The sequence below is a fragment of the Falco punctatus genome, assembly GCF_963210335.1.
Source record: "Falco punctatus genome assembly, chromosome: 15".
NCBI classification, from domain to species: domain Eukaryota; kingdom Metazoa; phylum Chordata; class Aves; order Falconiformes; family Falconidae; genus Falco; species Falco punctatus.
The window spans coordinates 21,043,305-21,067,479 of NC_137595.1; the positions used below are offsets into that span (position 1 = coordinate 21,043,305).

The following is a 24,175-nucleotide window of genomic DNA, read 5'->3' on the forward strand; positions in this document are numbered from 1 at the left end:
CTCTGACTTTATTATGGACGCTTTGTGTATGTTTCACTGGCATTTTCCAGGTGTTCGTATGGTTTCTACAGCTGAATATCCTGTACGTTCTGCTTTGTCATTTTCTATTACGGTTTATACTAGGAAGCCTGCACGGTTTATACTGTACCGCAGGCAAGGACTGCATTAAAACCATTTTTGGCTAATTTGTTATACTTGTGAATGGTTATTTCCTGACTTAGCCTATGCTCAGGCTAAACATTCTCCCTCTGGAAGACTTACACAACTGCAATGAATTGAAATTACTGCTTGGAGTGGGGAAGGTGCTTTATCTGTGTCAGAAAAGGATTCACTAAACACTGCCCCTTCTCTTACACGGTACCGGCTGGGCAGCCCCAGCCTTTGCGTTCCATTCACGCAATGAGAGGCATGAGGCACTCTAGTTGTGACGACATGCAGTAGTTCGGCCCTTTTTAGAATACAGATGTATTTAAAAAATTGTAAGACAACGTTATTTTCATATATATTTTCCCAAAGTTACAGTAAGGTAAGGAACTAGCTAGTTTAAGTATTGGATATTCCATACTCGGTGCCAGGGGGTTTAAAGCCAAAGAAAGAATTTGGCTGCAGATTTGTGTTCCATGTGATCGATGCAATTACTGCACTGAGTGTTTGAAAGGGTGCTAAGCCTCGAGGGCTGTATTTGTCTTTTGACTTTAAACCCCCTTGCTCTGCAAACAAAGCCAGAAACGGAGTTCCAACTTTTTGCCACAGCTTCCCTCTCTTTAAAGGGTTAGCGATACAGTTTCAGCCACACAAGGTTTAAGACAGACCTCGGGTACGCTGTGTGTACAATTTCTGTAGACGGCGCTGCTCCCACCCTCGCTGCCCGCCAGCTTGCCAGGCAAGGCGCACGGCAGTAGGAACCTGCTTTATTCAGTACCACCGAGCAAGGCATCTGTGGACATTTTACTATTTGAAAATGATCCATACAGAACAAAATTCAGAAAGCCGCATCTTTAATTCTTGGCCACCATCCAAAAACTGAAAATTCTGCCAGAAATTCAGTGTGGCTGCTAAGAATGACATCAAATTCCAAGTGCACCCACGTTTTGGAAGCACTAGGAGTGGCTGTACCAGCTGGCCTGGAGTGACATAAACATTACCACTCGAAATTAAGTACACACCTCTGTGATTTAGTTGTTTTATTTTGCTCTTGCAAGCAGCCACAGGACAGGCTATAGAAGAATAAATAAATTAAAGCAGAATGTGTAGCAATTTATACAACCCCAACATTGAGATGCCTGACTTCATCATGACAGAGTGCTTTCTTACTGTACCTGAGCCAGTGCTCAGGCAGTAACTGACCAGAACTGATCTAAGTCAGGTATTTACCCCTTTGGCCAAAAAAATTTTTAAACATGCCCTCAACCAACTTGACAAAAATAAAACGTAGAAAAAAAAACCTCTTGTGACATCATACAGTCAAATTCATTTGTTCCGAGTCTGTCAGTCTGTTCCAAAATACTTCTGTCCAAAGTGTGTTGGTGCAACAGGATGAACTTCTGTAGTTAAAATGGTGATCTCTGGGAATTCCTGGATGATGGATTTGGCACCTTTAGAGAGAGGGCAGAGGCAATAATGACAACAGCACTGCAGCTGTATTTCAGCACATGTTAAATCACGAATAGCAGAACACAGCAGGTAAGTCAGGCTCGCTTCTTCCATCTCCGCTTCATCTTTCTGCCTTGGCTGACTGTCTATGAGGAGAAAACCTCCTGAATTTAGCAGACTGCTTTTTTGGATTTTTTTACTTGGATTTTTCTTTCCTTTACCTTACACGTGTACTCCCAATCCTATTGCCACAGTGTTACAGACTGCCCGTCCAGTTGACTTTTTTGATAGATTTCTGCCATGGCCAATTTTAAAAACAACACGCAAGACCTGTTCTACTTCACAGAAACAGATGTTCCTCCTTTGGATCCCCATCACAAGTCAAGGTCCTGAACACGCAGACAGGGCAGTCCTGTAGCTTCGTGTACCTCGCTCCTTACAGAACTGCTGCTCTGGGTGGGCGCCAAGCCAACACCACTCGCAGGCTGCTACAGTCCAGAGCAGCAGCAGGACTGGCATTGCTTGGTGAGCTGCCGAAGCATTTTGTGTACCTGGCAGTGCTGAAAATTCCTGCTTCTAGGAATACTTAACCATGTATAGTTTTGCCATTAGCTGTAACAGGCCTTTTCCTTTCTGCTAGCCCGCTGCCTGCGCTGAACGTGTTGCTGTTCGCTCTCTTACAATTCAGCCAAAAATAAAAGAAGAAAAAACCTCCTCTGAGCAAAGTGCTGCTGCTGTCCGCATCTGCAAAGGAACAGCTCTTCACCGCTGTCTGAAGCGTGTGACTAACGTCCCCCTTCCCCATTAAAGGTACGTGTGCTCGCTCTGCTGCCCTCCTCGCTCCCCTGCAACTTACCGTGAGGTGTGGAGAATAGGCTTAGCAGGATAATGACACTTGGTTGTACGCCATGTTCTACAAGAACTTTGACAGCCTCAATGACAGTATTACCAGTACCTAAAAGGGGAAAAAGTGAGATTTTTATTTCTCTTTTCCCTGGTGGAAGAACTTGTCCTAGGCCATCCAAAAATATCCGTGTTAACACCGGGGTGTGGCCGAATGATGATACTGTCCTTTCCCACTGGAAAACTATCACCTCTGCATGTCTTAATTGTAGAAAACTTTGGTCTCCTGCTGAAGGAACTTCATCTCTACTCTGAAACAGCCAACTCTGCCAGGTTTCAAGCACTGAAGTCGGTGGATTTTATTAAATCCCTGAGGCAAGAAAGCTCATCTAAAATAGTAAAATAGCAATTAAGAGCTCTATGTGTAGAACCAGAATTAAATCATCGACTGGAAAAGTTACTTCACCCTGACAAACTCCTTACAACATTTACCAGATTTTTTTTTTTTTTGGTAGTATTAACTAAAGTAATTTACTTCTAGGATTATAGTATTAATCCAAAAATGTCTTTTAATAGCATGAGAAAGATACTGTTTGAGTCTTTTCTCATGGCAAAACTTTAAAAATTAAATGTGTATCATGTCTTAATGTTTCTACCTTTCTCACAAACGCAGGCATGCCCAAATGATTTGCTCCGCATTCGTGCTGGTGCAGGCTGACTAGTATGTATTCTGGCACAGCTATGTCACCTAAACCAAGCAGAAAACTTAATCCAAGCCCCCGAAATTTGGAAGTTTGCCTTTACACTCAGCACACTTGCTGTTCAGATGACTCTAGCTGTACATAATGAGGAAAGGCACTTACTTAGTATTGGGTACATAAGAAGAACCTTTCTCCTGTAGATGTCTGGTGGAAACTTAGCGTAGTACACTTTGGCTCTTTGAGTCTCCTCATCGCTCTGTATCAGGATTTTTCCTATGCGGATTGATCTACAGCAGTCTCGTAAACCTTGTTCCATTGCCTCTCCTCAAAATGAGCAGCAAAAAACCCCCCAAGAACAATTGTTACACACTGAGAAATGGCACAACTGTAACATGCTGCAATTAAATAAGACAGCCCCAATACTGCATTGGTGAAGAGTTCTAAAAAAGGGGACTTTTTTTTCTCAGTTCTAAGTGTTAAAAACACCTGAAGTGATTTTCCTTTTTTCTCTCTGTTCTTACAGAAAACCGAGTCTCCTTGATGTTACACAGCTCCTGGGCATTGGTGTTTCCACACACCAGTGCTCAGCTCTCAGAGGCAGGAGCTGGAAACGTCAAAACAAACGTCTGGGGTTTGGAGAACGTCTCTGAGCTCTGCCCAGAGACACGGGGGTGCCAAACGTAGCGCTGGAAGCTGTGGAGCCGCTGGATTTTACATCACAGATACCAAGGTTTGTTCCACAGCACTGGGCAAAACAAGTGACTCCGCCCCCACCGAGCGCGGCTGGTTTGGAGACCCCGTGAGCAGAAGTGTTGGCGGCAAACCAGGGGGGGCAGTCGGCCTGGCCTCTGCCCTGCAACGGCCACGTGAAATCTGCTGCGGCTCTTTGTCTCCTCAAAAGTTAATGGAACATACTACTCGGCATTTGTGGTCAAGGATACCTAAGCAAGAGTAACAACTGGCAGGTTTGGGTAAAGCTCCGCTGCAGAGAAGTGTTGTTGCACAGTTTTGTAAGAAAGTTGCTTACAGGTTTGCAAAATGTTTAATTTGTGCCCGTTCAACAACCAGGATCTGCCTACCACTTCGCATTATGCTGACTCCGCAGTTTCCCTTTTCAAATCTGACTCCTTCATACTTGTGTCCTGTGAGAGGAAAGAAACCAAGGCGTCAGTGGCAGTGATTGCTCCCTTCTGCCCCACCTTCGTGCCCCTCTGGGGGATGCTGCTCTAAGTGACCTGGGTGTGAATGGACCCCAAATACCCCAGGGACAACAGTGAGCTCCACACCTCGACAGGTGGCATGTACCGGTCTGCACATCGTGTCCTGCAGCCCTCAAACAAGCTGGGGGCTCAGGGCCAAAACTGTAATTGGTAAAGGAGTTGAGCTTCTTCTGCCTTTAGAAATGGTGTCAGAAAAGCGGCACAGAAGTGATCCTTTTTTGTAACTCAGGTATTCTGTGGTTATTTTAAACGAAGGACACTATGCAAAGTAACGGTAAATAGTGAGTCCCCTAAGAAGCCAGGTACATGGAGTCCAGTGCTGCAGGTGGAAGAGTTAGAACAAAATATGATGCTGCAATGCTACTGTCACTGTGTTCTTGGTCACTGAAAAAAAAAAGAAAAGCAGGCAACGGTATGCATATGAGAGAGATTAGTACTGTGAGCTCAGGCCTCTTGTTAATTCAAAGAAAAAGACAGCAAAACAAGAATGTCCCAGTGCCAGTTCTTCAGATCTAACCCCAGAAGCTGGTAACGAGCTTGCCCAGCACCACTGCTGAGAAGAACAGGTGGTGATGTTCCTTACAGGTGTTGCAAGTTCCCCTGCCTGCCTGATAAAAGTCCAAAGGCTTTCTTAAAGGAGAAAGAATATGGTGTGCCACCGATGTCACAGAGGGGTGTTCTGCTGCTGAGCCCAGAAGAACAGAAATCACCCGTGCTTATGGCATCTTACAAATGCCGGGAGGGAAAGAGCTCAGTATAGGTAAGCAGGAATCCATGCAGAGGCATCCAAGTTCTCCAGGGCACCTGCTACTGGAAAAGCTCGGCTGAGGCCATTTGAGCTCCCGCACTGGGCACAGGTTTTGCTGTGAAAGGCCAAACACGCTGACTGCAGAGCTACAGCAGTTTCAGACTAAGGCCATCTACAGCTTGCCTAGGACTAAGGGCAAGAAACGGAGTCCTTTGCTAAGGCGCCGTGTGCTCAGCGAGCAAGGTCTGAGCCTCCCTTTGCCCGCAGCCGGGGCAGTGGCCTACTCCAACTGCAGAGCTTCCAAGTGATGTTACCTGCAGGTGACCTGCCAGTCAAACTGTGTGATGCAGCGAGAAAATGGTCACCAATCTGCCCGTCACCGACTGACCTGGAACAGCCATGACACCACTGCTCACAAAGTAGCTGCTGTTTTATTTAAAAATAAACTCTGTCCCTAAACTCTGTCTGCTTTCAGAACTGAGTGTTCAGTCCAGCTTTTCTCTGACTAAAAGTAAAGACACGTCAATGAGGTACTGCGAGAGGGGACAAGGGTGCAAACATACAAAGCTGCTCTCACCCTGCAGAAACTCAAATGAAGTTCTCGGGAGGAAGAGCACTCACCTGGCCTGTCTTAGTGTGCTGTGGGTTCACCGCGCGTACTTCAGCCGTTCCCAAGAAGCTGCTGATGCACCAAGCAGCCACCTCTCAACACATGCTACCTGACATATCTTTACAGTTAACAGGAGCAAACCAAAATTACTGCAATGGGCTTCCCCTGGTGTCAGCACAGCCACTTTTTCTTTCCTTCTTATCATCACTCCCAGCTGGCCCCCAGTTGCAAATGGAGATGGATTGAGGCTGGTGTGGCAAAACTGCTTGTGCCAAGTACTTTTTCTGTAATGGGCATGCGTGTCATCAGTTTTAATTCAACATTGCAGCGTGGGGAAGTACACTGATCTTGCACATACACTCATAAATTTTCATCAAGATTTTGCAAGACCAGTTAAAAACTTTAGGATAATAATAACTCTGACTGTATGTTTTGCTCAATTATGTTTTACACACCTTCTAGCTTTTTAAGGACTGTTAGGGACTTTAACTTTGTACCCCGAACGTTAAAACTGTTCCAGCCTCAGGCACCAAGCCTGTCAGGGTGCAAAGAGCGCCTGGATGACGCTTAGTCATATGGTTCAGTTTTAGGCAGTCCTGCGAGGAGGAGGGAGTTGGGTCCCTTCCGACTCAAGATATTCAGTGGTCCTCGTAACAGTTCCATATATTTTCCCATTACTTAAGCTTCCACTTCCAGGCCTGCCTAGGGGAGGAATGATTTCCCACGTACCTGTTGGAGTGGTCACGGTACATTCTGTGTATGGCAGTTGGTTCAGTCCCTCTTCAACTACAAGTCTGATCTGTAGAACCAGAAAGATCAGTCAGCTTAAAGGGATTTGTTATCTATGGAGATAAGATACTCGGTGTTAGTAGTTACTGCAGGTACTAGGTGAACACCTAACAGCCTGATGGGTCTAAAAGGGTCTCTTTAATAGTAGTTAGGGACTGAATTTAGAGACCTTTTGGGGGTGCTGCCTATGTTTTGTCCACAAAACGAAACTGGGTGAAGGGGGGCGGGTCATTGGCAATCATAAAACTGCCTTTGTTTCGATCTGGCAGGCACAAGCATCACAGATGAATTTTTCTTAACAAATGAGTGAAGCACCAATGCAACTTCACCATGCTGACAGAAACCACTAGTGAGAAAAAAGGAATATTCACCCTCTCTCGCTTCCCATCAGCTAGGCTCTGAGGTCTATTTTCACATCCATATTTCTAAACTCCAGCAAGGCCGCCAGAACAGCCACAGAAGCTGCAGCCATGTACATGCACCACCAAATGCCCAAAGACAAGTCAGTCGATCTAGAAATCTCTTTATCACCTTCTTCTTCTGGCACCTGCCAGCTGTGGTTACTGTGGGATGCTCTGCCAAGCACCTGCGCTTTCACACAGTACAGATGGCCCGTCTCAGCTGGGACCTCTCGGCTGGAGCTGCAGCTGGTCAGCCACGCACCCCTCCAGCGGCCAGCAAACCCCCAGCTCTCCCCTGGTGCTGGCCCTGCACCTGTACTCCAGGCAAGGGTACTGACACGTATTCAGCCGAAGCCAGAATGGTTGCCTATGAAATCATTAGAGATGTAAAATTTCTCTCTGCTAGCAAGCCAAAGATTCACGGGCCAGAACTGCTCAAGCAAAGCTCCTGCCAAGCCACAGATGAAACCTGTTCAGCAAGTCACCGTATGACGGCAGAAATGAGGTGATTGCTCCTGGGACTGAGCAAGCCTACTGCTCACTTCAGACATTTCTTAGTTCAGAAACAGGGCAGAGCAGACTGGAAGATTTTTTTTCTGTTCTTCCATTCTGCCCTAGTTCCTAACGGTCTCTACTAGGAATTAGAAACAGCCCCTTAAATTGACAATCCCTCTTTGAAGATATTTTTAGAGACTTTAGTATGACCATTTTTTCCTAGAGTTGGGTTTGTGGCGGCCGTATTTAGAGGTGGTGGTCAGACTAAATCAGGGAAGGGGTCGCAGGGTGCAGCTGACATACAACAGGAGCAAAAGACTGAAACAGCAATTCACAGGGTAGTATTTCCACTGTAGCGAAACTGCACATGGGAAACAGGCCCTTCGGAATTGTCAGTCCCCTTTGCGCTTGACTCGCTGCACGTTTGGTGGCCCCAGGAAGCATACATAGAGAAGCCAGCTCTACTACCTTCCTCCTCCTCCTCTTCTTCCTCCTGTCTCTCTGCAAGTAGGGCTTTTGACTCAATCTTTTGGCTCAGTCACTTCAATCCTGAGACTGCAGGCACCAGTGTTCTACTGAAAGACATCTTCTCACATAAACAAGCCAAGAAATCTTTGATTTAATTTTAGGTTTCTGGGACATTCACACAGAAATTTATTTTCTTAAAGCTACTGCATGAAAAAAAGCCAACTTGTGAGCCAGGTTTGGAAGAAACGCTTTTTCTTCATACTGCTGTCATGTTGACAGGGTTAGCATCGCTCTGCATTATCTGCCACGAGTTTAGAGTAAACCAATGAAGGTCTATAGTCAAATAATCTCCTTGGTCTTACTACACATACCAACATTTCATACAGAGGCTGGGAAGGATTCTTCTGTAAACTTGTCAGTGTTGATGCAACATTTATTTTTGCACCATGCTTTCTGCCACCCCCACGCTCAGGGATTATAACTTCCACCTCTTTTCTCTCTGGCCCCGAGAGCCAGCAGCCCTGCTCCTCTCTCACAGAGGTGGTTGCCATGGCTCGGAAGCTAAAACAGGTACTATGGCCCTCACATGAAGCAGGGAAGTAAAGCTTTGGTCCCAAGGTAGAGGAGTTTGACCAGAAATTAGAACCATGAATTAAGGATACCAATAAAAAAATAAAGTCTATTTTTAATTGGGGGAAAGAAAAAAAGCTAAAAGGGATGTTAAATTCTAGCAGGCCTAGTTAAACTGTCAAGGCTTACAGTTAAGCTGAAATTTTAGATTAAGCATTTAATGCTGATATCCATAATTATATGTCAGTGTGCTCAATTTATTACAGTTCTATGTTTGAAGATTTACCACAGAGCCTTGGCAGTAAGGCAAATCGAAATACTGTTTGCTTCGAACCTTCATTAGTACAAGATCTGTTAGAACTGTTAGCAAAAACAACAGTTAATAGAGGTCCAAGGAGTTTTAGCTAATTACCACATAAACATTTCACGGATATGAAAATGTTAGTGAAATCTACCTTTTCTCAGCCAATTAAGCACATGAAGTCTCCTTACCATGCTCAAATAGCAGGGAAGAAATCAGGTTTGACCAGTTCCTCAGAGTCCATGAACAGAGAAATTTGTACATAGGCAACTACAGAAAGAAGGCTGACAGTACTCTCATTCAGAAGAGGTGCAATCACTAAATAAGGAAACCAGCCTGGGTGCAGAGGCGGTGGTGCTGTGACCAGACAAAACTGGAAAAACGGGAGCCCTTTTAGAGCCACCCCAAAAGGCATCTGTGATCCTCAGCGGCTGCGTGTTACAACTCTTCCACCTGCCTGCACTTTAGAAAAAGGTGTAGCATTTCCACGCCAAGAAACCAGAATGTAAATAAATTCTGGAGTGACCATTATTATCTTCCCCTGTTTGTGGGAAACCAGTAGTTGTAACTGTATTTTACATGATTGCCGCGTGTCACTGAATTTCCAAGACCATAGTAACTCCCAGGGGGATCCCCTAACCCATTCAGTTGTAGCTTTTCTTGGAAGCTGAAGGGAAGGCAGGACAGTGGGGCTGCCAGCTATACTTTGTATCTCTTTGCACCTCAGGATTTCCAACCACTTTTAAAGTATGCATTATCACCCCCCTGAGAGAGGTAGATGGGCAGAAAGGTGAAGTGACCTCTTCAGTGTTACGCAGGGAGTTGCTGGTAGGGCTGCAAAAATAATTCCTCAACCTCAGGCCTCCAGGCAAACCACAACATCTACCTTCTGCTGACAAGCACCACTGTACTTGTGAACTGAGACTGTAGGTCAGTGCTGTGTAAATGACAAACACCTGCCTGACCCCAGCCTGCAAGTCAGGTTTACTTGCTCCTTGCCAAAACTCTAGGCATGGCGTGTCCTCTATGGCTCTGGGAGACAGCTCCTCTTCCTGGTACTCGCCTGGTCTCTTTAGCCCACACCACCACACCACTTAGCTGCTGTGCAGCACCAGCTTAACTTCACAGGGCTGCACCTAGCTTAGTGTGCACCTCCTGCTGAGCAGGCCTTGGGAAAAAAAACAACAGGTGGTCTCAGTAAAAATGCTGTGGGTTTTGTGAGCATCTCACTAGTTATACAGCAATCCCACAAGGTGACAACAATTAAATGCTTCCACATTGCGTGGGTTCTGCGCAGCACACAGGCAAGGGTTCAGCGCGAGCCTCTTGCACTGACGGGAGTTGTCTGCCGGTGTTTCTCAAATGGGTCTCGCTAATGCCGCTCACTGCCTGTCCAGCTATCTGCTACCGCAAATTATGATTGATCGTCTTTGGTGTTAGATGCTTACTTCCCACGGCTGCCTCCTTCACAAACATAACACGGGTTGTCTTCATCCTCCTGACTTTAACCCCCACCTTTCAGCACTGGCAGTGGCTTCAACTCCTTGATAACCTTTACCACCTGTCAACTCCTTTCTCTCACAAGTATCTTTGAATGTTTCTTTTGTGTCATCCCCTTACACATGAAACAAACTGTCAGAAGGAAAAAAACTGTACCACCAGAAATTCATCAGCTTTAGAATCCCTACCGAAGACCTCTTCCTACGGTGACCTTAGGAGATATTGCCACTGCCAAGCTAGTAGCATGCTTGACTTCGTTCTCATTTTCCTCTCTGCAACAAGATCTATTTTGCTACCCTACAATCCCACACACGTGTTTCTTCTCTTCACGTACTGCATCTTGCCACCAAGCTCTCTTTGCTAACTGGGTGGGAAACATGGCAAGTCTTAACCATCTTTGCACCCCTCCATGGCTAGTAGAGGCCATGTCCCACACGACACTGTAACTGTTCTTCGCCACACCTAGGAAGAACATACAGAAAATGAGACAGTCCTACATATTGTTTTGCATAAAATTCCTCCTACAAAATGGAAAATGAACTAGCAGGTTCTGCAGCAAACATCCAAATGACCAGCAAACAGAGGTGCTTCTGCAAAGAGCTGCTCCCTATCCGTACAAGTGGTGGCCAGCTTGTAGAAGACAGCGGGACAAGGGCCTGAACTCACTGCCTGGAAGCTGCAGTTTTCATTCTAGCAATGAGGAGGGAAAAAAAATATCAGTGCTTCCCTCAGAATGGCACAGGACCTTCAAGTACAGTGAGAAGGTATGTGGGAGAGGTCCTTTGCACTAATTAACGACAGAAAGGTACAGTCAAGACCGCGAAAGGTTTTCCTGTCAGAATAGCCGGTGTTTATCTCTCTTTTGAAAATACCAATTAGGAATAGAGTGCTTCTCTTTAATTCACAGAAGTTGGCAAGAATGAATGCTCCTTAAACAATGCAGCATGACGGGAACCTAATGTAAGGCAAAATGAGAACGTTAAGCCTTTCTGTGAAAGGAGTACTGGTGGGGAAGGGGCTTGTCCCGTGCACTGGCGACCTACACCCTGTAAATGTGTGGCATCGCTGGTGTTGACCTTTGTTGGCTTCCTGAATCTTTCTTGCACATTTAAACACATGAAGAACCTGAAACCACAAAACCCAGGGGGAACGACACACAGTTGAGCTGGTCTTTCACAGGTGGCGGATGTTTCCTGGGCTGTTCTTACTTGTCCAATGAAGTATAAAGGACATGTGTCTATTTAAATGGTATCTGCTGAGAACTGCCGGCACAGAACAAGCTTGGGGCTGTGACTTTCTGCCTGTCCGTTATGAAGTACTACTGGCAAAGGCGGCACTCCAGTCACTTGATCCACGAGTTATGAGTGATGGGATTGGTTGGCTTGGGCCTTTACTGTTCTTGGTGAATGGCAATGCAAGAAACATCCTCAAGAAGGGAAAAGCAGGGGGGAAAGTGGTAAAGTAACAAAGATTCAAAGTACTGCAGTCACAGTCTTAGGTTGTGGTCCTATCTAAGCCCTGAGCAAGCCTGGATCAGGCACGGATTAAGACTGGGCTCATCGCAGGAAACCTGCCTGCTGGTGCTGGCAACTGAATGGTCTCTGGACTCTGCTAGAGGGGAAAAGACAGACTTTCCTTGCTAATGAATGTGGATTTGCAAACAGCAAACACTCTCATGAATACAAGGAAGTATTATGTGTGGGCGCATTGTGGCTTTCTTTAAGCATGTAATTTACATGAGATGAAGGTTGCATTCCCAACAGTCCTTGTTCTGACTTACTAAAATCTGTAAAAAACTTCAAATTGCTTTGTCCCTGCTGGTAACTAACATACAGCTAAAAACAAATTCCCAGTGTGGACGCACCCAGAGCTACTAATCTAATACACAACAAGTGCCAGGAGGCACTTTGTGTACAAGCAATTGTTAACATCTAGACTGTAGAAATTGTGCAGCTCTGTTCACAAGATCAAAAGTACTGTTTCAAAGTAAAACTGAATTATCCGTAGCCTCTATGCATCTGTCTTTAAACAGTTACTCTCTTATTACTACTGCTCTCCATCCTGAAGTAGTTGTGTTTGATAACAACATGGTTTCTGGAACGGTTTGAGATGAAAGCAGCCCGTAACAGAGAACAGAAGTCTCTACACAGAACATTGCTGTCAAACAGCAATTCCCTTTGTATAGAAAAGTTGCTCTCACACCACCATTATTCTGCTATGAAAGACCCATTTTATGGAAGAGTTACAAAGTACAATACCAAGAAGAAGAAATTCTTTACCTACCAGACGATCAGCAGAAAATACGAAGTCTCCTCTACTGGATTTCCTGAAAAAGGTAATAATTTCTATTTTAAATTGGGGAATAATTTTAAGAATATTGATTTAATACAATATTAATTCAAAGACAATATATTCTAAAGGCAGTTCAGAGAAAAGCCTTCTACCATATACAAAATTTAATCCACAGAGATTCTGCTTCATGGGTTTCCCGCTTGGCGGTGAAGCCTGAGACACAGTGAGCTAACACAGGGGTCTGCCTCTTACTGCTGGCAACATTGCTGCACTGTGCCAGTAGCAATCAAAGCATGAAAAGATAAGGATGATATCCTGTAGGTTTTCCACTGTTCTACCATTCCAGCTGAGTTCCAAAACCCCTCACAAGCTCAGATGTGCACCAGCCTGGTACGCTCCCTACAGCTCTGAGCTCTGCTCTGCCCGTTCAGTCAATCAGAAACCATGGGACAGTGGTAATGCGGTCCCCTAGCCCTGGGACGAATTAACACACCTGGTAAGCAGGATATGTACCCTATCTTATCTGGCATTCACTCACAGGATGACTAGATTGGTGAATTTGAGACTACAGTGAGCAGGGATGCACAAGTATTCCCATGAAAACTCCTCTCTGCCGGCTCAGTACCTTGGGTGCAGCTGTTCGCTCCCGTGACTGCGTGGCTTTGGGCCCATTCAGGAGACGGAATAAGCTCGCTTCCTTCCGCCACACACTAAGTATGCCACGCTAAAAGCCTGAAATTTAGAAGCAGTTTCTAACACCTCACTTCCCACGTCAAGACCAACTGTCACTACCCAAGAGTAGAACAAACTGCCAGTTAAGGAGCCAACACTTACAGCATGCCAGCCTTAAAAACAGGCAAAGCATCGACCTCATAGGCAGGTACTTTTAAATGAAATGTGCCATTAGTCACAGCAGGCATACGCCCCTCTCGTTTTCAAACCATGATACTCTGGGTTTCTCCTTAAATACCATAAAGAGAGCTTTGCATTTAATCCCCTAGATTCTGCAACATCTCACATGGGTGAAAGTCAGCAGGCTTGTCTGCTTTTTTCCTGGGCAACTGGTAACTTGGCCACACTAAAAGAAAAGGAGTTTTAAAAACAGTGTCAGTCTAATCTAATTTCTTTCCGTGTGCTAATAACCCACTAATAAAAATGGTGTTTGCTTTTATTTCTTCCATCTTTCTGGTAATGACAGGATATTAATAACTTTCTGTGACTCTTGACATTAACCAGAAAGGCGACACTCAAAAATAAAACCCCCAATTTCAAAACCGCAAAAAACAACCCCCAAACCCCTACAATTATACAAACTGATTTTGTTAAGATTTTTGAAGAGGTTTGTATTTCCATTGGTGGTGTGTATAAATATTTTTTAAAAAGAGAAGTAGCAAAGTGTGTAGGTGGCACACCTATGTTCTTCCACATTATGGCATGTATGGAAATGTAGCCATTATTTCATGAATGAGTGGTAAGACAAACCCAACAATGCCAGGACTGTGGGTTTGACTGCAGTGACACACATTTAGAGTGAGTACCATGAGTTATTAATACAGATACTAGATTAATACTAGAATACTAGGGTTTAAATTAACTACTGCACTTGCAGAGAGACACAGATGGTTTTTATGCACAGTTCACTGAACACCCTTAGCCAGTTACGCCTGGTTTTTTGAGGGGAGAACTACAGAAAACAATGGTACATAAAAATGAAAGACAAATATTAGTAATGCTGAATATGACAGACCTCTTGTACACCAGCAGCGGGAAAGCTGTGACCAGATTTCAAGCCCCACATCATATGAGAATTGCTAGGGGCCAGAAAAAAAGGCTTATGTGAAAACACCATTAACTGTTCACCTTAAATACCAGATAGAACTATAGAAAGTAACGATCAATGGCAGACTAGAAACTTTTTCAGCTGCTCAATCAAGTAACAAGACAGCATCTAACAAACCAAGGTGTTAAAACTTGACTTGTAGCACAACACAAACATGTTAAACAATATAAATGTTTTATTTTGTTTCTGAAAGTATGTGAGTATGGCTGATGTACAGTTAAAAGTCATGTGCATGTCTTAAGAGGTGAGAAGAAATGTTTTTGGGGAATGTACTGTAGTACAAGCTAGCTGCTTTCTTCCTACTTTAGCACCTGGTACTAGTTACAACCACCGATATATGGCTGTAGGCTATGTGGGTTGTGGTCTGACCCGCTGTAGTAATTCCTGTTTCTCTCGTTACCTTACAGAAGAACTTCTTGACAGACACCCAGGGCACTGTGAAGCCAAAAAAAAAGCTGCTTCCCTAAACAGAATTTGTAAAAGGCCTTTATAAGAAAGCTTAAGGCAGTGGACAAACTGTTGCCATGAAGGGGAAATGATGAGACACAGTAACCTTTTAAAACTTACATTTAAATAATCAGGTCTGTTGTTAAATGAGGAGTTAAAATGACACTACCAATGTAAGCTAATGAATTTACTTCTACAGAGACCAGACCTCTACATTACAAATAACTGCAGTACTCATTTAAGCCTCCAGATCCCTGGTTCTAATCTGTGCAGGCCAGAAATTACTTTGAGATCATACGCTCCCTAGAAAGAAGCTGTAACTGTTCATAAACATGCAATACTGAAATGCATCCCAGTAGAGGACTCAAAATTTACACCCAACATAGAGTGTAAAAGCCATCTACCCACCCGTTAAGCATTTGCTAGACAGAAAAGTGAACAAGCCAGTGAAAAAATGAGCAAACCCGCACACACTCAAGTTGAGGTGATCTATCCATCTCCCCAATTCTGGCACACAGACGTAGTTCTTGGTAACTTCAATGAAGCAGAAGAAATACCTGGTCATTTCAGTCTACCAGATGGACATTACTGATTCAGCCAGCTGTCTCTGAACCCAACACAGGACAGGATGACCAGCCACATGAAGTCTTCTATTGCAATTTAAAGGCTGTGATTTATTTCTCTGAAGCCTCTCAGAAACAAGAAAAGAGCTTTCTGCTTTCCTGAGCAGCTCACACCATGGACAAAATGGAGTCCCTGAGGTCTTCTGCACCTGGCCTGACCATCTTTAGTTCCATGCAGCATGCCTGATTCTACCTTGCATTGCACTGGGAGTATCTATCCCTTACTTCACAGTAATATTCCTAAACTGACTGTTTTTTCCTACTTTTGTTCTGTTTCTCTCCCCGTAGTAGCTTCCATTTTAATATCTGCCCTTTTCAGGTGATCACTGTACCTGGAACATCCATTTCCTACAGCATTAAGTAATCCAAATATCCTCCTTGTGTTAAGACAGCTCTTACCCGTTTGTTTGGGTTTTTTTCAATCCAGAAAGATCAAGTACAAGGTATCTAGCTGCCCCACAGATGATACAAGTTTTTCCTCTTCACCACACAGTGTATGTGAATGCACCCTTTTGTCAGTTTAAGTCAGACTTTTTGACCGATGGCTCCTCTTTGCAGTGCAGCTTCTTATTCACAAATAGGGTACTTCTGAGGAGTCTCTTTTAGCACTTGGTTTAATACTGCAGTGGTCATAAAGTCATCTTAATGCAGACTGCACCTGCCCAGGGAAAGGTTACTGCAACAGTTTCTAACCAGTGTGGAAGAAATCCTCTCAAACTGACCACATTTTAGCATCATTCTGAATGACAGGCACTAAAATAGGCCAGTCTGAGGCCTGTTTGCTGAGATGCAGCTGACTTCCTGGGACAGAGCAAAAAAATAATATTTCCCTACTTTCCTTACATACAAAGCTTACACCTGCCTTTCTGAGCAGACTGTTGTCCCATTTTCCTCGCTGGTTGGGAAGGGAGCTTGCACAGGACAGTTCCATCTCCACTGCCAGGGCAGCACCATGCTCAGAATCAAGCACGGTTTGCCATCACTGCAGCTGTTATGAGTAATTCATATTTACAAGTCTTAGTCTATACTTCTCCTAACCAAAGTATTGCGCAATGAAGCTGATGCAATTCCGGAAAAAAAACTCTTTACAGTTAAAGTATCAGCTGCTGGCTTCTGGATAAGCTCACTATAACCAGAAATTTATTAGATGTATTTGCAAGAGTTCAAAACCTACTTACAACAAAACAGGAATAAAAACCCTAGCTGGGTGCAGTAACCACATTGCTAGTATTTGCCTAGGTATCAAAACTATATGCTGTTTCCTTTTCACTAACCTCAAAACCTTTTCTAGGCCATCACCAAGCCTAGTTTGTATTTTCTCTCTCTCTCTCTCTCTCTGCTTAGCCGACTTACAACTTCCCTTTCTGCTCTGCAGGAAGGCTGCCAGGTAGATGTTCTCACCTGCAGAGATTTTTTGTGTGGTCTTGCCACAACTGCCCTCCTCATATCGAGACTGCGCTACCTCTGTGTGCTCCCACCTGCAATGAGTTTTTGTTTTTCCACAATGCTTTGAAGATTAAAAAAAAATACAAATTAGTTTAAGGTAACAAGGCTTATGTCAGCTAATGAAGTTAATGCAAGTATTGGCTTTGAGAGACAGTGATTAGTTTTGCATAATGATGTGTTAGTGCTATTAGCTGCAAAGCACTCAAGAACCAGGAAATACAAAAATGTGGGCTAGGCAGATGGACAGATAGGAAACAAAGGGAAGAACTGTGTCCCCGCCGTGTGTTAGTTGTTGTAGATGTTAGAGTGTGCTGCAGGAAAAAAAGGTTTTGTTCAGAACCTGACCCTTCTATTACTAAACTTGATTTTGCACCTCTGTGTCTGCTGGTGGTTCTTGCACCACAGCAGGCAAATTTGGCCTTTAATAGATGGCTGCTACCTACGTCTGTCATACGTTCCCTGCTAAATTTAAGGCAGCACAACAGTAATCGCGTCAGCACTAATGTTGTGGGAATCCTGCACACACTTATTTGATGTGGGGCTCGGAAACTGGGCTGTGCCCATGCGGCATGCCCATGGGCATGTGCCACATGCGGCAAGTTCCCTGCCAGCATGGTGGCCACCAGCACCCACAGGAGCGAGAGGGCCACCCCCATCCCGCGCGCACCGTCCCTGCAGCGGGAGCAGAGGCAGCTCCTGCCGGGGCACTCGGCTACGGCTCCTCTCGAGGTTTCGCCTCCCACGCACGGTGTTGATGATGATGATGATGTGGCAAGCCAGCTCCGGAGATCCGCGAAACCTCCCATCTGGGCGCGTAAAAAGCCCGGTAAGAGCCGCCGACCGCGTGCCTTTGTCCGCACCGGCCCCGAGGCGGAGCTCCGGGGCGGGGCCGGGCCGCTGAGGCGCGGGGCGGGCGGCCCCGCCACCCCTCCCCGGCCCTCCCCGCCGGCCGCGCGTCAGCAGCAATGGCCGCAGGCGGCGGCGCTGGCGCTCGACCCGGCCCGGCAGCACCCCGAGCCCCGCGGCCCACCCGCCGCCCCCGGGCTCCGCGGGGAACACCCGCCCGGCGGGCTGGGCCGTGCCGGCAGGCGGCAGCGCGGCCGGGGCCGCGGCTCCCTGAGGGAGGGGGGCCGGGCCGCCGCTCCCCTCACGCTGCCCGCCGCTCCCCCTCGGGCTGCCCCGCGGGCTGCCCCGCGGCCCGCCCCGCGCTCACTTGTCCCTGATGATGGTCTGCAGCTCCCGCAGCTGGTCGTTCATCGGCAGCAGCTTCAGCTGCGGCCCCAGCGGCGGCGCGGCGCCCTCCCCCGCGGGGATCGCCGCCGCCACCCCGTTGCTGCTGCTGCTGCTGCTGTCCGGGCTGGGGCAGCCGCTGTCCTGGCCGGGCTCCGCGAAGCGGATCAGGCGGGAGCCGCCGGGCGCCGTGCCCGCCGCCTGCTCCTCCGGCGGCCGCGGGCCGAGCCGCTGGTTCTGGCAGGGCATCGCCTCCATGCGCCGGGGCGCGCCCCCGCCCGCCGCCGCCACGCGCCGGCCCCGCTGCGCCGCCGCCGGGGGGCGGGCAGCGCGCCGGGCCACCCTAGTCCGATTGGCTGCCGGTGCCGCCACTCAAAGGCGCGGCGGGAGCGCAAGCGAAGGAGGTGGGCGGGGCGCTCCTGGTGACGTCGGGTCCCCGCCGCCTGCCCGCGCTTCGTGCCTCTTCGCGCCTCTTCGCGCGCTGCCTCTGGGGCTCCCGTCAGGGCCGCGCCTTGGCTCTCCCCGATCGCCTCTGGCTCTCCAGCACGTCTCCCTCAGAGCCGCCCTGTCCTGCAGGGCCCTACTCAAACAGGAGCCGAACGCTGCCTCTCCCCACACACTGTATGGCCCAGATGTTCTGCTGTAGGTTTGTTGGCTGTATTTCTTGTTGGGATTTTGGTTTGTTTTAGGGGGACATTTCAAGGTATGAGGAACTATAATAGACATAAGCTTAGCGCAGGTTCACATTCTGAATATGTACTTGTGAATTTCTCCTGGCTATAAATGCTTCGTTGCCACACTTGGGTGTGTGCAGACATGTACATGGCCCAGCCCTGCAGCGCAGGCTCTTGGCCGCGTGATACGTGTCCAGTATTTCCACCGCCTCAAGCTCTCTGGACATGTGCAGCACCAAATACCCTGTGTGTGGGTAAACGAACCCTGAATTGTGGTGTCGCAGTAGTTGACTCGGCTCTAATGCCTCGCTAACGGAGACTGGCAAAATCACTCGGCAAACGTGTACTGCTAAACCTCACGGTACCGCGCTGAGGCAACCGCACCGTTACACTCTTGCCTTCCTTCAACAGGGAGAGAAGAGCAGGTCCCATGCGACCAGTGACAGAACCACCTACATACTTCCAGCAAGACCCTAAACCTGAAGACGGAAACACGCATTTGAGCAATCAGGTCATACTGCCTTTAGGACAGAGCTGCGCTAATTTTTTGTCTAATACAGTTTTAAAATTCTGCATCAAGCACCAACCGCATAAGAAATAAACCCATTCCTCTCATGAAATACAAAGAGCAATGTCTAGTGTTCTGATGGAATATTGAAAATGACGTTCTGTCATTCATCTGGCACTGAGAAATCGTATCAGCGGATGGGTGGAGAGGAGGCGATTAATTTTGAAAAAGGAATCAGAAGTGCTAAGTGCTAGCAGCTTAGTCTACAGATAACTGAGGGGTGACAATACCCCGTGCCGTAAACATTTAAGAAGGGCGAGAAATTACTAATGCTGATAGAAGGAAGGAGTACTGGAAGCAATGGGATCAGATGAAGTACAGGAAAGCTACAGATAAATACCTGGCGAATAATTGCCATCATGGCCATGTGAGAGAGAGTGGTATTTGATGGAAAATTTTATAATTAGCAATTTTAATATGCCATTATCATGAACTGAGAAAAAAAACAGCTTTAGAATTTCCATTTTCTGCGCTAATGCATATGGGGTTATTTTTTCCTACACTTTGAAGGCCAAAAAGGTACTTAATATATTTGAAACTAGTATTTTCCCTGCACATTTTGCCTTTACCTGCTCTTCCTTCTTCAATAACTCCCTGGTGCTGCTGCGTTTATTTCCTCCCCCTACTATTTTCAGTATTTTCTCCAGTTCCCATCTTCTTTCCTTCCCTCTCTCTTTCTCTCTCTCCTTTTGATCCCAGTTTATTTACATAGTACCAGATTATTGATACCTGTATGCATCAGTGCACAAACGGCGAGGGAGATGCAGAGAGGGGAAGAGGCCATAGACCTACAGTGGCCAGGAACAGGACTGCCCCTTCTCTCAAAGTGACCTAGCCAGGAGAACAAAGCTCATGCTATAGACACAGAAAGCTAACAGACGAGTTTTATAAACTTACACTGTTTAAAAGTAGTGTGGGACAAAAAAAAGAAAGAAAAACAAAATCGATTTCTCAGGAGATGTAGCTGTAGAAGAATCTCCTTGGAGACAGACAGAAATCAATGCATGCTTCAGAGCTGGCACTCAGAGAAGATGACAGTAGCAGCTCAGCAGAAGAAGTAGAAGTTCTGGAAATGGGAATAACTCGCCACAGAGGAGAGCTGTGAATAGAATCCTAAAATACATCTAATCTGGACTTTTTCCACACTGTCGTCCAAAGCACCGTAAAATACTATGCTGCCAATACTAAAATACTAAAATATTAAATGCTAAATTATTGTGGCATACTAATATTGTGTTAATCAGAGGGGTGCACATGGGTATAATCTGTTGTACAGCCACCAGTCCTTGCAGGAGCTGTGTAGTCACCAAACTAGGTCTTGCAAAGAAGGTCAGTGTGCTGAAAGATAGCACGTTATGTCCTAACATGTCTCAGTATCCCTGATGGCAAAACAAAGATTAAAAAATGAAGACACCCCTGGCATATGGGGTGTTGGCATGAAGGCTAATTTGCTCATGTTTTCTCAACACTTTGAAAGCATCATCTGCCTAATAAAGGATATTGGATTGGGTACTTAATTTTTTCCTGTAAGAATCATACATTAGGGTGTAGTGTAGAAGCACAGAAATTTTAGTGTGGAGGTATTACATACCTCATAAAATCAAGGCATTTCAGAGGCAATAAACTGGTATTAATTTACTCTATTTACTTCAAAATAGATGAATAGGGGAAAATGTAGTCAGAATGGACAAAAAAAATTACATTTGCAGATGGATGTGAACTGTGAAATATAGGGCAGAATGAAAGTATGAACTGCAATAAACCAAGAGGTTTTATAAAAAGCTATAAAAATTGATTCAAATTATTCCCATAGGCATATTAATTCAGGCCTTTTGAAGCATCAGTTTTTATCGCAGAATCCTCAAAGCCAAGGTTGATGTTGTTCCTTATAAGCCCATTCTTATCCTGAATATGTTTGATTATGATTGCATTTAATCCTAATCAAGAAATAGTAACAAGCCATATACTTATTTATAGTCTGGTAAGAAGTAGAGTTGGCAACTTATGTGCTTACATGAAGCCAGCTTCACTGCGTGTCCAAGTGGAGGGAGCATTGCTAAAAGGTAGTAGGTATGTTGCTCATAGGTTTGTGAAAGCACCCTGCTGAAGTCCCAGAAGAACTGTTAAGAAATCCCATTTATCACATGGATAGAAGATGGATCGAAGCTAAAAAAAAAATATCTAAAGATAGGGTTGGAGTACACTCAACCCTTCAAGGGGAATGTTAAAATGAGGTATGAATTCAGTTACAAATCCCAGGAAATTCTTGGAAGGGAAAGGTCTGAATAAAAAGTTGGGGGCAGCCTGGATATGTGTGTCCTAACTCAGGATGATGAAAGGAAAATCGAAATGAGTTTCGTTTCTGGATCTTAGCCACAAAACTATGATATGGTCTGTCAGCTGGGGCAGAATAATCTCAGGGCTGACCTAGAGCACAGCTAGGTATAGGCATGTCTTTAATATACTGCTTCATGCCTGCCTCTAAATATAGTAACTGTGTTGTTAACATATGAACTTCCATATGTTGTTTCTTCTGTCATTCGTACCTTCTATCTTGCACGAGGAATGGCTTCAAGGTATTTGGTAGACACTAAGACAGTTCCCTGGTGTGGGCATGGTATGATGGTCCTCGAGAAGGTCTTCCTGCTGTATTTTGCACTGCCTGGTGTGGCTTCCAGTTTTTACAAGCAGCTAAAAAGACCGGGCATATCTCTACTAAGCTTCACCAGACAGTTTTGGAGCTAGTAATAGGTGGTGATATGGAAGAGATATCTTTCTGTGGTTAAATTAGGTGGAAGCTCATTAGCATTCAGCAAGGCAGTGGAGATGGTGCCTGCATGCTGAGGGGTCCCAGCAAGTTTTTAACAATTGACAGCTAGTGAAACAGCAGAGGGTGTAAATCTTACTTACAAATAGGTTGGTTTAGTATGTGTATATAAGGAATTATTGCACTAAAAATGAGTAAACTTTGCCTGCACTATGCACTTTTTGTACTGTACTAAGAAATGATGTTCAGAGGTAAAAGGCAATACTGAAGAAAATGTTTAGATGCTTTTTTGTTGTTATTTTTGCCTGTAGCACAAATGGATTTGTCTTCCTATCTTTTCTGAACCGTCCCCGTCTCTGTGTTACCTTGCTTACCTTACGATAATATATTTTCTTCTCCTCAGGGGACTAGAAGTATTGACGTAAAATACAAAGCAGAAAGTTAAAAGTCTGACATATTGATGTTTATTACTGGCCATGCAGCATCAGCTAATTAGCAGCTTGAACTGTAGAAGTTTCAGCACTTGGTTAAAAACAAGCATCCAGAGAACAGAAACCCATTTCTGCAGCTGCTGCAAACACTGAGGCAGCTGCTGTCCTGGGCAGGCTCCGGGCAGCAGATGAGCCAGGAGCCACTGCCAGCTGCCCATCCTGCGACCGTGGGCCTGGCAGAGCATCGCCTCCATGTGTCCCCACCCTGGCCGCCATCTTACGAAGAACGTGACCACCACAAAGAGAAGGAAAAGGACGTGAAATTGGGAACGTCCATTAGTCAGCTCACCCTGGAAGGAAAAGCAACACAGAACAAGTGACAGGAGCAAATAAAAGCTGGAAATTCTTTGTTCCTAGAGAGAAGAAAGTTATCCTCTAAAAATCCTATCTGGAGTTCTCAAACTGGTGTACACAAGAGTCACAGCTCACTATAAAGTGCAAGAAGAGACAAAGAAATGATCGGGTACATTTCCCCTCCAGGAACCCCAGCAGAAAGAGTGGGGTCTCACTACTAGCTTTCTGTGCGTAACAGAGCCAGTACAGTCCCAGCTTCCCACAAGAAACATGCCCACGGGGAAATAAGCAGACGCGCTCTTGAAGCCGTGTTTACGTTCTGCCGAGTTTCCTGTGCATACATTAAACCCTGCACCTCCTGCAATATAAGTCACGCCCAGAAAACCCAGCCTGCATAGCTACAGCAACCAGGTAGCGTTAGAACTGAGCCAGGTGGTTTGGGAAAGTCTGAAAGCCAAGCGGGACCTTACAAGCAGAAGCAGCCCTTGCTCCTTGCTACAGTAGAAGAGTCAAGTGCCAGAGATCCTCATACGCGTACATCTACAGAGAGGCTGTGGGGGCCTCAGAGTAAAATGCCACATCTCGGCCTTTGCTCATCCCATATAAGCAGCCACAGAGCTCAAGTCTCTGCACCTTTCTTAGCACAAGCGACAATTCCTGCTAGTGCCCCACGAGCATCTCGGGAGGCATTTTAGTGATTAGCCATTAAACCGACAGATCTTTAATAAATTAATGCACAGCAAAGTTAAGTTACTTAAACACAGTCAGAGTCAAGCAGCAGAGGGGACATAAACAAATGAGTGACAAAAGGCCAGCCTCTTACTGGGACTGTCAGTTGGCATTGCTTGCATATGAGTGGTAACTGATAACGGAGTAAGAAGCATCCTTTATTTCAGTCTGCTTTTAAATTGAGAAAGGAGTCATACGAGGATTTGAAAATGAGCAAGGATTTTTGACCTTTTCTTTTTTCTTTTCAGTAAATATGTACAGATCAGTGCCAGGGTGTTACACTTTGATACCAGAGAAGAGAAGAGAGCAGATCAAGGAATTGTGATTTTGGAAACCATCAGTTACAGTAAACTTTAGGGTAGCAACCCCAGGGTCTGCAATCTGTGCTTTCTCTTCTTTGCTTGCCCTCCTTAAGTGCGAGAGACCTGATACTTAAGACACCAATACAGATAAACGTGAAAAAAAGTATGCCTGGGCAGTTCAGGAAGCAACATAAAAGAAAACCACCCACCCACAATTAATGATTTCCTGTAAT

General features: G+C 45.7%; 1 protein-coding gene across 1 annotated transcript; it reads right to left on the reverse strand.

The window, feature by feature from the left end:
• Window positions 1-1,169: 1,169 nt before the first annotated feature.
• UPRT (uracil phosphoribosyltransferase homolog) lies at window positions 1,170-18,447 on the reverse strand. Its single transcript, XM_080365435.1, has 7 exons — window positions 18,101-18,447; window positions 12,523-12,565; window positions 6,445-6,514; window positions 4,217-4,279; window positions 3,300-3,461; window positions 2,450-2,548; window positions 1,170-1,595 (listed from the first exon to the last, which is right to left on the reverse strand). Exons 1-7 carry the CDS (start codon window positions 18,373-18,375, stop codon window positions 1,489-1,491), a joined length of 819 nt encoding a protein of 272 aa, XP_080221561.1. The 5' UTR covers window positions 18,376-18,447; the 3' UTR covers window positions 1,170-1,488.
• Between the last annotated feature and the right edge of the window lie 5,728 nt (window positions 18,448-24,175).

Excerpts from the sequence above, each read along its gene's own strand:
- UPRT (XM_080365435.1), bottom strand. The coding sequence starts at position 18,375 with ATGGAGGCGATGCCCTGCCAGAACCAGCGGCTCGGCCCGCGGCCGCCG. Across the intron at positions 12,566-18,100 it reads CAGACCATCATCAGGGACAA|GAAATCCAGTAGAGGAGACT; the intron begins GTGAGCGCGGGG and ends TACCTTTTTCAG. Across the intron at positions 2,549-3,299 it reads TCTTATGTACCCAATACTAA|GTACTGGTAATACTGTCATT; the intron begins GTAAGTGCCTTT and ends TTCCCCTTTTAG.